Source organism: Cyrtonyx montezumae, unplaced genomic scaffold, assembly GCF_038088225.1.
Source record: "Cyrtonyx montezumae isolate F1298 unplaced genomic scaffold, pur_monq_1.0 scaffold_11, whole genome shotgun sequence".
In the NCBI taxonomy this organism is placed as follows: Eukaryota; Metazoa; Chordata; class Aves; order Galliformes; family Odontophoridae; genus Cyrtonyx; species Cyrtonyx montezumae.
Genome location: NW_027071837.1, coordinates 8336437 through 8351924, shown reverse-complemented (window position 1 = coordinate 8351924; position 15488 = coordinate 8336437). Strand labels below are relative to the sequence as shown.

Below are 15488 nucleotides of genomic sequence, written 5' to 3'. Positions count from 1 at the left end.
GATATTACTGTATAGTGAATTATTTTCAGGAAACAAGTATTTAACATTAAGGTAGGACAAAATTATTCTTTGTGTGTGTTTCAGCCTACTGTAGAAACTGCAAGAGTAATATTGTGTAAACTGAGTACAGTGTGACTAAAATAATGCTTTGCATTAACATTATATTAAGGTACTGAACAGGTTGTCTAATTTTGAAACCAAACTACTTAAAAACATATTTTTAAGTTGTGCTTTTGTGGAGAGATGCCTTTCTAAATCCTCTACAGTTGGTCAGCAGGAACGATTCTAGTAAGCCTCTAAAAAGTGGTTAAGGGAAGGCATTACCATGGGAAAAGATGCCACAACCCTGTCTAAGTCATCTAGAACAGTCCTGGATTGTTGCTGGGCAAATTTGAAAGCAGCCTGTAGTGCAGGTGTCAAAGCCAGGCTTGAAAGAAAACAGTCCCAGAAGAGAATCAGAAACTTAAGGCTGAAGAGGTCTTGAGAAAACCAGAAGTAAGCGTTCACATGAAATAAATAAGGTTTTCTGACATTCTAATTACAGCACAGTACTTGCAGAAATTCCTATCAAATAGCACCTTGGAATAGTTTGTCCATGCAACAGAGTGGCAGAGGAACAGCATCAGTGTTCATTGAGGTAAAATTAATAACAATAATCCTAACTCCAATTTCTGATTCAGGAGAGTACAAGTGACTTCCTGGAATCAGGTATTTATTCATCTTAGTAATGAACAAATGACTTGGGTCTTGCAGAGCATACACAGGACTCTGTGACACAAACATTTGCCCAGCTATGATTAGATCTAAACTTTTCAAAAAGACCGATGCTGTGCAGTCATTGAAGTAGGTATGCAGATATTGTCTATTTTATTTATTTTTTTTAATAATCTGTGGAAGGGAGTCCATGCTATTAAGTTCTTTGTGTAACTTCCAAATGTAGGAAATTGAACGGTTGTGCCTGGGACTAGAATCTGGTGAAATTACTGGTGGAGAGCAGGCATGATTTTAACGTTATGCATGTGGACAGGAATATCAAAGCTGCAATTTAGGCTGACATAAAGGTGTAGTTCCACATCTGCAAAAAGAAGAGATGCAAAGAAAATAGGAAATGCAAAAAGTCTTGTCTGCTGAGTTCGGAAATGTTAATTTCTTTTTAGAATCTGATTAGAAATTTAATAATTATGGCAGTAGTGAGGAAGAATATGCATGCTATCTCATGCCCAAGTATGGGAAAAGTTTTGGAAAAGTCATGATGTTAGGAGTTTAGAAATCTTGAAAAATTCAAAAAGATTGCAACCATGTGTTGTAATTAAACTCGTCGTGGGTTGAAAAAAAGGGGTGTCAGTAACATACTGTTTGCTGCAGCAGTGTCTACCAGTCAGAGCAGCCATAATTGCAGCTGGATTTCCTTTGTTTTAAAAGCAGAAACATCTGAACACCAATAACAATTACAAGTAACAAACTTCCAGTATTTAGATTTACAGTTTTAACATGTCTTTAGAACACTGCATATTCAAGGAACTGTAAATACATTCAGAGTTGCTATCTTTAGAAAGTAACGTACACCTAAAAAGGAGAACAGATTAATATTTGTGACAGATACCTTAGCATGCTGAAACTCATGTTCCTGAAGGGATTCTTTTCATACGCCTTCAGAAATCGAAGGGGTAATGAACGCTTTATGGAGCTACCTGCTTACCGTAAAATGAATTACACTGGAGCAATTACCAGGAAGTTGTATCTGATGCAAGTTAATTAGTAATTTTTTTATGGAGAATGATAATATAAATCAAGCTCAAAATCCATGATCTTTGACTTGCTGTGGTCGACATCAGTAACAGAAACTTCATTCTGCTGTAGCAACGTCAGTGAGAAGCAGTCTATGACCACGCTTGGCTTCAGGATGTCCATTCTTAAAGTCTTGTTTTTCATTCTGTTGGTGGTCGGTGATGCTCTGAGTCAAGAACGTAAGAAATGCATTTTTGTTTTATATACTTTGCTTTAAGAGTTTTTCTATTGAATACTTTGCTTACCTTTAGTAGTACTTCTGAAATATTGCAATCCCAGTGGCATTGCTTCTAAGTTAGTTCTCCTAACTGCTTAGGTAGAGATAATCTTTAATTATAGGGAAACAATGAAGTATTAAGATCTTCGTGTGTTAACTGCTCGTGTTATTTGTTATGAAGTGTTTCATAGGTTTTGAGTTTCATACTACTAAGAGTTTTGGACTGTTTAAACCATTGTACATTACACAGAGATTTCAGGTGCGTGTCCCTAAATCTTAGACTTTGCCAGCTTTGTACTAGGACCTCTGGTTCAGTTTACAGCTTGTTGGTGTGAAGGATGAGGACAACGTTCAGATCAAGTTCTACGTAGAAAAGAAACAGATAGCAAAGAAGTGTAAGATTGTGGAGGGCTGAAATGTCAACTGTGATTAAATTCTGAGATTTGGCAATGGTAAGGTAATTATTTTTAGACAGCCATGTGCTTCTGTAGTACTGTAAGCAGTTGACTTCTGGAACATAATTTACAACCCTCAATGCATTATACAGTAGCATAGTTGGAGGAGAAGCCATATTAATGCAAAATAAATCCTTTAGTATAGTAAAATGAGGAATCATAATCTAAAAGCAAACCACGCAAAAAAGTTTTGCTTGGGATTATAGTTAGAGAATTTGAGTCCCAAATTGATTTTGTGATTTCTAGTCTTTACTAACAAGGTTATACACAGTACAATTCATATATAGCCACATTCAAATAATGTGATAGAAATTATAATAATATCAGTCATATGCTTTGCTGGTTATCTGGAAGTTTGTTGCAAATGTAAAGTAATTTGAGCTGGTGAGCCTTTGTTTCTGCAATCATTTCAAAAGTTTAATGGAACAAGTCACTGGGAATTAAGATTTAGTATTTTTTGCAGAGTATTTCAAATGAAGCTTAAATTTCTGATGTAATTGAAAATACAGCTTGATAAGGGTATGTTACCATGTAAGTATCTTAAACTGTTTTTTTGTTGTGGTTTTTTTTTGTTGTTTTTAATTTACAGCCAACTGCACTGCAGTTGAGGACTTCAGTGACTGCAATGGTGATAGCAGTGGCTTCTGTCCTGCCAGTGTTCCCTGTCAATGTAAAAATGAAAAACCTTTTTGCAGGTAGGTTGTGGTCGTCTTTTTGATGTAAACATACTTGTTGAATATATTGTTAATGAAGAACAAAATTCAGACCCAGCATTGTGCTCTGTGAAAGTAGATGCTGATCTTCATTCACAGTGAAATCATAACTGCTGGAAAGCATCACAGCTGAGGTCTGAGCGTAAAGTTTAATTCTGTTCACAAAATGTAATTCATAGTTTATATAATCACTGTAGACCTCAGACTTTTCCACGATTGCTACTGTCTTTTGATATTGTGCTTTAGAACTAAAGTATGTAATGGCAAGGTTTTTTTCTCAGATTAATTGAAATTAAAGTTTTTTAAAAATTGTATGTATAAACATCGTCTTCTCCAAGATGTGTTTGCTTATTTCCTTTTAAAACAAAAATTGTCATATGAGTGGAAAATCTGACTTTTTTTAACATATAATTTTACCATTAGACTTGTTGTACAAAGTCAGCAACAAAATAACTGGTCAGAATTAGGAAGCTCATCTAATTAACTGATTGACTCAAAGAAATAATTTCTCTGTGACCCAGTCATAATGTTCTGTTGTTTATTTATGTGCATCTGACCTCTGGTTTTGGCCAATATATCAGATTAGATAACTGAATATACTGCCCCAATTTTACTGCAACATCAGCAAATAAAATGATACATGAAACTATAAATGAATATATTTTAAATCATATCCAGCTCAATATAGACACTATAGATAGACTGAGGTGAGATATCTGTGTATCTGTTCTGGACATAGTGAAGGTTTCACATGCTTCTGGATGGTGAAAAGATCTTTGACCGGGATTGCTCTGTGACTTGGGTTACACACTCTGTTCTCAGCAAAGCAATTACCAAATGCCAAATTGGATATGCACTTCCTGGTTGACCCTGAGCTTCCATTTGCGTCGTATATAGAATAAAATGGGTAGACGTTCTCAGATCAGAAACATCTTTAGACAAACTGAAAAAAATACTGAATCTCTGGACTCCTGTGGTAGAAAATAATAGAAAAATAGAAAAAAAATCCTTTTTTTTTTCTATTACTTATTTTCAAATTAAAATAATGTTGCTGAAATGTTTTTATTTCCAGGTGTAATTACTACAGAGAGGGCTGGATGGAGTATTGGTACATGGGCCCCAAATGTGATCAGCTTTGGAACACGCTGGATTTGATTCTAGTAACTGTTCTTCCTGCAATAGCCCTGGTTTTCTTAGTTGTTGCAATATTTCAGTGTGTCTACTGCTGTAAAGGTAAAAAAGCCAGGTAAGTTAGTCTGAGTATAGGTAAGAGTTTTTATAATCAAAATGAAACTTAAGCAAAAGAGGTCTGGTATTTTGGTTAATTTGTAACCTTGATATTTAAATCAACAAGTTTACTATATAGCATCCTTTACCAAAGTATTCTTTGCACAATTCAAACCTAAATCGAACATCTTCAGTTATTCATCTTTTACCACAGTATTCAGAAATTCACTCAAAGTTATTGTCTCTCTTCCTTACACAAATCTTTGAAGACAATATGTGCATTTACTGCTTTTAACTCAACACTACTAAATCATTCTTGCTGATGTATTTGCTGTTAAGAATTGGCTTGCTTTCCTCAAGTACAGAAACAAAAAGGGAATCGGACTGCTCAGCACTGAGAAGTCTTCCAGAAGAAACACTGTTCCACCCAATCTTTGGTTCTGACTGTTGGCAGTTTGAGCTGTTCTTTGCTTTCAACACTTTCTTTGTTTACACTGGAATCTCTCCCAGTTCCGTACAAAATATTTCATTGTTTCATCTTTCCTCGTGCCCTGGTATCCCTGGTATGTCCTGTGTTATGGAAGAACTTCAATATTATATAGCTTGCAGATATCATTGTCCCAGTAAATCCCAACTGATGGTACAGTTTTCAAACAAATCCACAGCCCAAAAACATTCATTATGGCCCACAGAACTATGGCTACTGCACTAAATTCGCGTTCTTCCTCCCCACCAGGAAGCACCCGAATTCTCCACACACCGAAGTACACCATAACCCTACATTTAGTCATGAAATGCCTGCTAACATGGGACATGCTTCTCAGCAGCCACAGAGGGTAAGAGATGTGTGCTGTGTATCTCGTGTTCCTCTCTAGTGGAAATTGAATGTGATCTTGCAGTTCAACAGAGCAGTGTATGAATAGCATAAAGTTGTCTTGTAAAAATAAGGTAATCTGAATTTAAGATATTAATTTTATGTGCCCAGTTATTAATCTCCAGGATCATCTAAATGCATGAAACTCTTCATCAAACATGAAATACATTTAGCTTTCATAGAAGAAAACACTGGGTACTATTTTGAAACCATATCCAAGTAAATGTTTTCTTTTAGATCAGTTAGAATATCAGAAAAGAGAAAAAAAAAAAAAAAGAGAATTTGGATATGAGCTCAAGCCTCCTGTTCTGGCCTCTTCCTTTATTTTGTCACTGTTCTTTTCCTGCTGTTGGGTGAGCTGGTTTCAGCCTGATCAGCTCATAAACTCCATCACTGCATGCTGTTACTGGTAATAGTGCCAGTACAAGAAAAAGGGCAAGAGTACACAGCCAGGGAGGAAGAAATTGCTACTGTCAGCTTTGAACCCGTTAAAACTGCTTGATGAGCTGCACCTAGGGTTTCATTTGTTTACTAGCTACACTTCACCCGAGGAAGGACTGGCTGGAATTTTTTTACGTCTGGAATTTCAGAATAATCAATATTGATTTCTGTATGAGAAAAGATAGTGTAAGAAATGACTGCTCTTTGTTTTTAATGCAAGGTCTAAGCAATGTCAAATAAAACTAGGCAGAAGTTTTAAGGAAAAAATACTGCTTTTTGAAAAAGTGCCTAGTCCAGCAATGTTCTTCGAATGTGGATCTACAAAGGGCCAGGCATTGCTTTCAGGACTAGACTGGCTGCTGCTGTGCCAGATTTCTCCATTAGGCAAGGTGCATTTTACAGCAGAGGTTGTCACTTGAACTAGTGGTTAGCACAAGAGAAGGTGGATAAATACCCTTCAAAATCAGAACAGTAAATATGAAATAAAAGAGAGACGAATGGGAGTATGTTTTTGTGTGTGACTATTCACTTCTCATTCTGTATTTGAAGTGATTTTATTTAAAGAGAGTGTATACTGTCTGAGGACACTTTATAGAGAAAAGAAGGAGGGGAATGTAGTCAGGTGTATTATTTTCTGTTGCATTTGTGAAGTACTAATGTCTTGGAAATTGAGTATATTAATGGCGAAAAAATGGCATGAGCCACCTTCACCAGCAGATGGTGCTGTTCAATTTTTAAATAATTCCAAATGTCATGCAATTAATGCCATCAATTTCAAGGTGTGATATAGACCAAATTTTGCACACCTAGTTCAGGAAAGAAATCTTACTGTAAAATGAACTACTGTGGATGATGGCTGCAGTATGTCCTATTTCCTCATGATCCAGACAGCACATTGCAAGCCAGAGACAGATGATTTTGCCTGCCTCACCCTGTTAGATGTGATGGTCATGCAAATGTGCACTGCCAACGTGGCAGCCTCATGCACTTATTCTGTAAACTGGGGAACTTTAATCGAAGCTGCCTGAGAGAGGCAGGAGACTAAACTGAAATCTGTGTCTGTGTCTTCGTTTCAGCTGGGATAGGGTTGTTTTCTTCAGAGTGACTGGTATGGTAGCTCCAGCTCTTGCTCTTGCAAGAGATCTTCCTGAGTACTGCTCCTCTCCTGGGAGTGCTGTATTTTGAAAATTGATACAGGTCATTAGATTTTTAAACAAAGACACCTTTAGCAAATGAATACAATTTATTAGTTTTATGATGAGCGTAGAACAGGCCTTTTGCTTCCACATAATGTTTTTATTCTTCCTCTAGTAATACATCTGGAAAGATAGAAACTAGATTAAATTAAGCAGCAATATTCATTGATCTTCATTATCAATCACTGTATTTAGTTTAATTTTAGACTTAGTGTTGCATAAATCTGAGGTAAATCCACTGTTTATTGAGTGGCATGTTCTTGAAATGTTTAATTATAAAAGACTCAACAGAACTCACTGGACTCAATAAGACCCTTAATACCTAGTTTACCTTAATTGCACAGACTCACCTGGATACTTCTCTGTTATGTCTTAGGTGCACATTTTCCACATTACTCAAACACTTAAATGTTTTCCTTCTACTGAATCTCTTAGATTAATTGAATTTATATATATTTAAATGTATCTATAACAAAAACAGTATGTATTTTGATTCCAATAAAGAAGTCATCCTAAACATCTTATCCAACAAAGACAACTGCAAATATACTGTACCTAGTGAACTATTTTGGTAATCTGTTGTTACTTTGCTATGTGCAACCCTTATGTATAGGTTCCCTGGACTGGACTGCCAAAAGTTGTACTGAGAAGTCAAGATTTTGATGATCTCCCAAGCCCAAGTCACTTAGATAATTCTAGGTATGCTGTTATTTTTCCATCCTTCCTTTTTTTTTTTATGATTTTCACTTAACACTTATGTTTGAAAACTGATAGTTTCTTTGTAGATTTGTTAGTGACATGACAGAGATCCAGTAAATGAATTGACTAGGCAACTTGTATACGTTATTTTGTAGCCTGAGTGTGAAAGAATAAATATGAGCTGGCAGACAGGACTAAATTTGTCATCTTTCTCTGTGAGACTTCAGATTACACTGGTGATGTTTCTGAAGTATGTTGATGTAGTAATATAATACTAAAATGAAAAAGTCAGTGTGAATTTCTTTCTGAAGCTAAATTCTTGAGTAGTGGTTTATCCAAAGGTTTGCATAGTTTTACTTTAAAAGTTCAATTATTTTTTAGGAAACCGTTTCCTTAGTTTTGCTTCCTCACTAGCCCTGCCAACTGTTGCTTATGGTATCTGCAGTTTTTGCAGATAATGTTTCCCGTGAGACAAGTAAACAATAGCTTATATGGTAGCAGAACATTTTTCTCATAAGCAGCAGAGTCCTACTGCAGAAATGGTCTGGAGCTTTCTGGTATTTTGGTCCATTAAGAAAGCCTGAATTTTTTACGCAGATAATAAGCTTTATTATTTTTATATTTCACTTTAAACAAATACTTTATGTAATTTACATCATACACTTTCTTGTTGTAACTCTTTTCCTTTTGCATAGCCCCAGGTATTCTCAGCCACCGAGGAGACCAGACTATCATTCCAGCCAGCAATCCCAACAATACGACAACTTTGCCTATCCAGGCAACAATAGACCTTATGCAGGTTATGCAGAGGAAAGGCAGTATTCGGTGCGTATAAAAGCCACACCTACACTTACAGAATTGTACTGAGAGGAATTTATCGTACCTCAGATGCCTAGCATTTGTGTCGCTGAGTAAGGATGTGAATTAATAAAAGACCTAAAAGTTCCTCTTCCCATGCAGGTATTTTCCTTGGGATACTACATAACTGCCAATTCCATTCTAGACTGTAAATTTTATAGCAGAATAGAATAGAGCAGTTTGCTTGGAAGGGGCCTTCAAAGATCATGCCTGCTGCAGTGTTTTTAAATACTTCAAAATCTGCTTCAGTTTGTATATACAAAGTTGAATACATTGTTGTTTGCATAATTTTCCAAATAATTTTCCAAAGCTTTTGATGACTACACATTTATAAGAACTATATATGTCCAGATACTAATAGAAGAAATATATAAATGTAGATTGATTAGATTCCAAATATTTTAATAGCAAGTACGCTAGGAAGTGTATGTCATGCTAACAGTTGAATTCTAATCTCTTTGCAGAGATACTAAAACCAGTGCTTCTTTGATCTGAAGTGTCTCAGAATGCTGCATGGTGAATGAATGAGCAGTCCAAACACTGAGAGATCTTGTGTACCTGGACACAGAAAAAACAGTAACTAATAGAGTGCTAAAAGTCATTAAAACAGAAGTATAGAAGATAATTATAAAACAAAACATAATTAAAAAATATTATCCAGTTTATTTACTGTATAATTTATGAAAGTTTAACTTTTTTGGACACCTGATTTCAGTTTATACATCTAAGAATTACTTAAATTGTTGCACATCTGGACACAGATTTTTGTGATTAACCATGTCGTGTGCCTAAATGACAAGTACCTGTTAGAAAAAGCTTCCTTTTCTCAGAGGAAAGTCTTCCCCAAAAATTCAATATGAGAGCTGACAAATATGCATGCTAATCATTGTTTTTCCTTCACTGCTATGAGTTCACACCTATATTAAAAATGAATGGTGGAGTTGCATTTTTCCTTATTTCTCAGGAAGGCTTTAAAACACAGCTTCTGCCGAGTAGTTTTTTTGCTTTGGTTTTCCCATTTATTTGTGATGTTTGCTCTGCTCTGTATCATGGTTTCTAGCCTCATGCTAGTGAGCAGTGGTTCCTAATATAATGTTTTTAATAAGACCATGAGTTTATCTGACTGAGATTATGGAGATTCTTCAGAGCATTTTATTGTATAGATTCTGTTGTTCCCTGATAGGCATTCTTTTTTTCTCCAAAAGAGACCATAGTTAAGGAAGGAAAGCAATAGACTTCATACAAGCTTGAACATTTAATAAAATCTGTATTCTTATGTACTCCAGTACCCCAAAGAATGAGGTTAAAAGGGAAGGTTTTGTTGACAGGTGTAGCCCCCTGGTCACTGACACTAGCAGCACTGCACGAGTGTAACTGAGGCACTCACGTTCTTAGTTTGTCAAGATGCATCAAATACTGAAATACTAATAGAGCAGTGTGAGCCTGCGAGCCCATTCTGCAGTCCCTTGTTTCTTTTTTACCTTACTTCACTTAGTCACCTTGTTGGACTTAACAGCTCAAATGTTTTTTCTTTAAAAATACAGTCTTTCTTTGTAATGTCTCTTGTGAATAATGAAAATAAATGAAGCTATGGAAAATTGACTGCCTTACCACTAACTAACAAATAAACAATACTGAAGTCCTGGATATCTTTCCCATTTTATAAAAAGCTGAAGCACGTTATTTTAACATTTATTTTAAATGACTATTTTAATTTCAGGTGATGCATGAAACAGGAAGGCAAGGTAGGATCTAAAGATTTTTAGAAATGTGAAAATGATCTTTTATAAATCAGAATTTTGTGGCTTAGCTGCATTTTGGCACTTTCTATGATCTCCACAACTGTCAGTTATTGCCCAGACTATACTGGCTTTCCTGTGCAAGTACTCTAATAGAGAAGCCAGAAACCTATCCAGACCCCTTTCATTTTGTTTTCTTTTCCTTGAGAAAATGTAGTGAATAGTTACAGCTTCCTAAAAATGGAACTGTGGCTCCAGAACTGGCAGGTTCTTTGTAGCTCTGTAACTTAGTTGCTGTCTTGACTGCTAAAACTCCAGCCACAGTTGTTTTCTGTTTTTGCTTTGTTTTCTGGTAACAGCTATCTAAAGTGGGTAGGTTTCACCAATTTTACTGCTGTAAGAAACCAGTAGGCATTTCAGTCTGGACCTTAAGCATATTGAGGGCAGATTTGCAAATTGTTAAATCAGTCAATGATAGAGTAACTTTTCATGAACAGGTGAAAATGCATTCGCCAAAATTCATTGAAAAGAATCCAAAGGTTTTTCTGAATGTGGGCTACTTGTAAACCTGCATTATAATGTCCTCTGAGGCTCTCTGCAGCCTTGAACAATGCCTTTACATGTCAGCATTAATAATTTTCTTGCTGATTAAAGCACAAATATAAAATATTCATACTTTTAACATCCACACAATCATCTTGAAGGAGTGTCTTGTCTCACCAAAGGGCAAAGCATGGAAGGATGACATTGCTTTTACTTGTGTCACCAACTGTCCTTTCTGTAGGCACGTTCAGTGAAAGTATCCTATTATCATCCAGTTCCTTTTCAGTTTCTATCAGAAATAAGTGAAAATAGTTCTATCTGTCATCTGAATCTTAACAGAAACTGTGGTGTTTAGATCCTAGGCTGTTTAAGCTATTAAGACCCCAGGAAGTCAGGTCCAAGTGTGTCAGACTTTCGTCCATGAATTATTTTTTCCATCATTTTTAGCCTGCAGTAGTGCCATAATTAAAAAACCTCTGCTTGTTGCTGACCTCTGGCTCCATTCACCAGTCTGTGCATAACTGTAGAATTTGAGTGCTCGGTTTCATATTCCACCTCTCCTTTGCAAAGGAATTGGAGAAAGAGATGAGGCAATCCTGTCAAATATACTTGGTGCTGGCAAGAGAAGAGCTACCTGGAGGTACGTGCTCATGCTGCTTAAATTAAAATGAATAAGTTTCTGCAGAGAATGAAGCTTTCCTGTTCAGACTTCTCTGCTTTTTGTTCTTCAGGCAGATCAAGAGTTGCAGAACATCAGCCAGAGGGATAGGCACTTCTCCTGTTTTACTTAACCACATGGTCATTTCATCAGTGTCACCGTCAGGCAGGGGTATGTGAAAGAAAAAATGTGAAGAAAGTGTTTGAAATAGTGTGGTGTCATTTAAAATAACAACTGCAATTTTAAATACCTTTTTGATTACGTCATCGTGCTTGGGATGTTTGCCTCTTACCTGGAGTGCCAAGAAGCTCCACAAGTCTTTGGAACGTTTGTGTTCTTAGCTGAAGGGCAAAGGGCAAGTCTGGTCTTCTGCTAGCTATGGGTGTTAGGATGTGCTGCTTCCCTGTCAGGTATAAACATTTTAAATTGATGTACAGAGTGCTGTTTTGGCTTTTGTGCATTCTTTCTGATTCAGTGCTGTGACTTGATATTTGGATACCTGTGATCACTGGTACCTTAGGTTTGGTGTGGTGGTGACGTTCTGGCTGTTTTTCATTCTGTGCTTCTTACCAGTGCTTCTTTGTAATTGTTCCTTCACTCTGCAGATGTGCATGTTGGTTCAGATGTTGCACATTGTGTCACACTGTTGGCATTAGCCTTGTTGCTACTTTTTATTTTTGAGCTTTCCTTTGATATTATTCCAGAAGAGGGAACCTAGCACAGATGGGATTTTGATGAGGAAATGGGATAATTGTCTGTTTTTCTGATTGTATCACCTTGTAAGATACTCTCTCGCTCACTTTTCCAAGTACACAGTTTTAGGATTATCTTTCTAGATATCTTTTTTTACTCATTCACACATTTTGGACATCCCATTAGGCTTTTAGGCAAGTGAATCCCACTGTCCATGAACAAAAATCATGCTTAATGTAGCAGTAGAGGCAAAATTTTATAAAACATTCATTTATTTGAGTTACCTTTGTTCTTGTTACCTATAAGAGAAGCAAGCAAACAATTGGTTATTGTCCTCTAAGTGGTGTTTGAAAGTTTGACCAACTCAGTGCAAATATGTTCTAAACCATTTGTGCACTCATATGTTAAGTTGGTTTCTAAATCAGAGGTGTATGTATGCTGCAGTACACTTAGCTTTGAACAGGAGCTTAGAATTCACATGTACAACCATTTGCTTCAGAGAACAGACCTGATGCACTCCTCTAGACTTAGAAGTTTTTGTGTACTATGAGTGTATGCCTTTTCTAGGTGTTAACAATTTAGTAATGTGGGGACTAAGATATCTTCATTTTAGCAAGATGTTATGGATACTTTAACACACTGCTTTGCTACACTTGCTTGTGAAGTTGAGACAAAAAAACCCACCTGTTCCTAGATGGGTATTGAAGCCACATGGCTTACTTTGAGGCAGAAATCCACTAAGTGGTCTGGAGGAGTGGTTCTCAGTCTAGTTAAGTATGCACATTCTAGTTATAGAATGTAGGTTTTAGAGATCTAAGATTGGGAATATAGTTATTATTTATTAATACTTCAGTAAGAGGCAGATTTTGTGGGTTTTGCATGTTCTTTATGCACATAGTGTTAATTATAAGTAGATTTCATCAATTTAATGGTAATCTGGACATGGTAAATGCTCATGACCTGTGCTTCCTTAGGGACCAATATTAATTCAATTGAAGAATTTTCTTTTTGCTGTTGTTCTTGGCTGGACTAGCCACTATAATACTACTTGGGTGGAGACTGGTGTTCATGTGGATATATTGGAAACAATGAGAAAGGTGATGCTGTTCACCTTTACGTTGGTGCTTGAGGTTTCTTCCAATTTATGAGCAGGCAAGGTTTTCTTATTTTAGTTATATTCTTGGAACTGTAATAGGGGCAAGAATGTATTTTAAAACCCCGCACCCATGGCTTTAATGCTGCAGCTCCGTACAATCCTGTAGTGAGGCTCTCGCTGAGGTACCTCATCTGTGGCGGATGAGGACAGTGTCACGGGGCGCTGATGCACGTTTGAAACCTCCTGCGTCCACCTGTGCTTTTGTATCCTCTTGGAAATGTATATGCAGAGGTGGAAGTAACAGCGAGCTGAGTTGAAACAAGGGAAGGCCAGCCTTGTTTTAGCGGGGAACAAGCGCTGCTCTGTCCTGCTTTGCTGCTGTGCCTCGGGGACGAGTGCTTCTTTTTCGCCCAAAGCGCCCCGTGCCGGTTCCCAGCCGTGACCCCCGGGGCGCGGTGCCGGGATCCCGAGCCGGGAGCCGGCGGCGGCCGTGAGGGCGGAGGGAACGCGGGCGGCGGGGGTACCCGCTCCGAGGCGGCTCCCCCGGCCCCAGCCCGGCGCTCGGCCCGCCCGGGCCCCCTCCCCGCTCCCCCCGCCGCGCACAGGCGCGCTCGGCGGCGCGGGCAGAGCGAGGGCAGCGGCCTCGGCGCGGCGGGTGCGCCTGCTCGGCGCGCGGGGCCCGCTGCGGCGCGCAGTGACGTGCGGCGGCCGCGGCGAGGCCGGCGGCGAGCGGGCGGCGGGGGGAGGGGAGCAGGGGAGCAGGCCGCGCGCGCTCGCGCCCCGCCGCCCGGCCCTGCCCGTGATTGGCGCGGGCCCGGCCCCGGTGGAGCCGAATGCCAGGCCGCGGCGGCGGCGGAGTCCTGCGGGCCGAGCCCCCCCCGCCGCCCGACAGCGGGGCGCAGCCCGGCGCCGGGACCCGCACAGGTGAGCGGAGGCGGCGGGGCCGGGGACGACGGAGGCGGTTAGGCCGCGCCCGAGGCCCGCGACAGCCGGCGGCGGCGGCGGACACCCTGCGCTTCGGCCCCGCCGGGCGCCTCCGTCGTGCCGCGGGGCCCGGGCCGAGCCGGGCGGGCGGGGCCGCGCGGCCGACGGGGACGGCGGGGGGGGAGGGGTGGGGGAACCTTGCGGGCGTCCAGAAAATGGCGGAATACAAAATGTCGGCCGGCGGGGCGGGGAAGGCGGCGGCTCGGCGGGACAGGGGTTATCTCCGCCTCCCCGGCACCGCGGGACGGCAGTCCGGGAGCGGCCGCGCTGAAGGGAGCCCGCGGGCGGGGCCGGCCCCCGCGCGTCCCGAGGGGTCCTTTGTCTCGGCGGCTCCGCGCTCCCGCTCCGCCCTCGGCCGCCGCGCAGCGCGAGGTTCGGGCGCTGCCCACCGCCGCTGCGGGCTCCCGGTGACGCGCTCCCGACGCCCGGCGGCGCGCCCGGTCCGCGGCCACGCGCAGCGCTCCGCAGCCGCGCAGCCCCGGGCTGCGGTGCCGCCCTGCCGTGCCCGCCCCGCGGGTGGTTGCTGGCGGCGGGGGTGAGCGTCTGTATCCCTAATCCGTGTGGTTTGGGGCGCGGATCGGGTGTGTTTGTCGTTTTTAAACGTCTTCGCGGATAGGTGGTCGCAATAAAGGACTGTAAAACGGATACGTTAGCTGTAACGCCCGGTCTTTTTGTGCAGAGCGTTCGTGCTGTCTTCCTTGTTGCTTTCTGAATTGGCTCCGCCTGTTCTGCTTCTGCCCGAGCAGGACATTGCTCCTTCCGTTTCTCTGGGCTGCTGCGTTACAATTTGAACAAGAAAACACAGCTGAAACATTTTTAAGGGAGGATAATTCTCTTTTGTTGACACTGAACTCGAATTCTAAGAGATGGGAGAATCCAAAAACATCTGGTTTTGATTTGTCAGCCACATCTGAGTTTGTTTACCATGTTATACTGGAACGCCTCTGTAGCTGAGCTTCAGTTTAACCAAATGTCACATGCAGCTCGAGAGGATCTGCAGCTCCTGGCTAAGTACGATGCTGCATTTTACTTCCTTATACATAAACGAGACTTAAATGTTAATGATAGGAGCATGGAAGGGCTGACCACCAAATGTGCTTTGTATGAAAATACATCACAGTGCATCAATGTAGATGCACAAAGTGCTATCAAGTAGTCCCAAACTGCCAAGAGTTAGCTTTGGATTTACAAATAGCATTTGTATGGGTTTACGTGGTGTTGCTGCCTCTGGACAGAGAGATCCTGGGTTCCCTTTTTGTTGTACAATGTATTGCCTGGTCTCAGCTGAGACTGCACGCTACAATTAA

General features: G+C 40.4%; 1 protein-coding gene across 1 annotated transcript; it reads left to right on the top strand.

Annotated features, from left to right (window-relative positions):
• Window positions 1–243: 243 nt before the first annotated feature.
• On the top strand, window positions 244–9391 carry LOC136044273 (uncharacterized). The gene is made up of 7 exons (XM_065729506.1): window positions 244–1967; window positions 3050–3155; window positions 4246–4419; window positions 5137–5236; window positions 7525–7610; window positions 8312–8435; window positions 8933–9391. Exons 1-7 carry the CDS (start codon window positions 1805–1807, stop codon window positions 8939–8941), a joined length of 762 nt encoding a protein of 253 aa, XP_065585578.1. The 5' UTR covers window positions 244–1804; the 3' UTR covers window positions 8942–9391.
• The last annotated feature ends 6097 nt before the right edge of the window (window positions 9392–15488 follow it).

Coding starts and splice junctions, on each gene's coding strand:
- LOC136044273 (XM_065729506.1), top strand. CDS start 1,805: ATGATCTTTGACTTGCTGTGGTCGACATCAGTAACAGAAACTTCATTC. Junction 3,156..4,245: donor AATGAAAAACCTTTTTGCAG/GTAGGTTGTGGT, acceptor TTTTATTTCCAG/GTGTAATTACTACAGAGAGG. Junction 4,420..5,136: donor TGTAAAGGTAAAAAAGCCAG/GTAAGTTAGTCT, acceptor CCTCCCCACCAG/GAAGCACCCGAATTCTCCAC.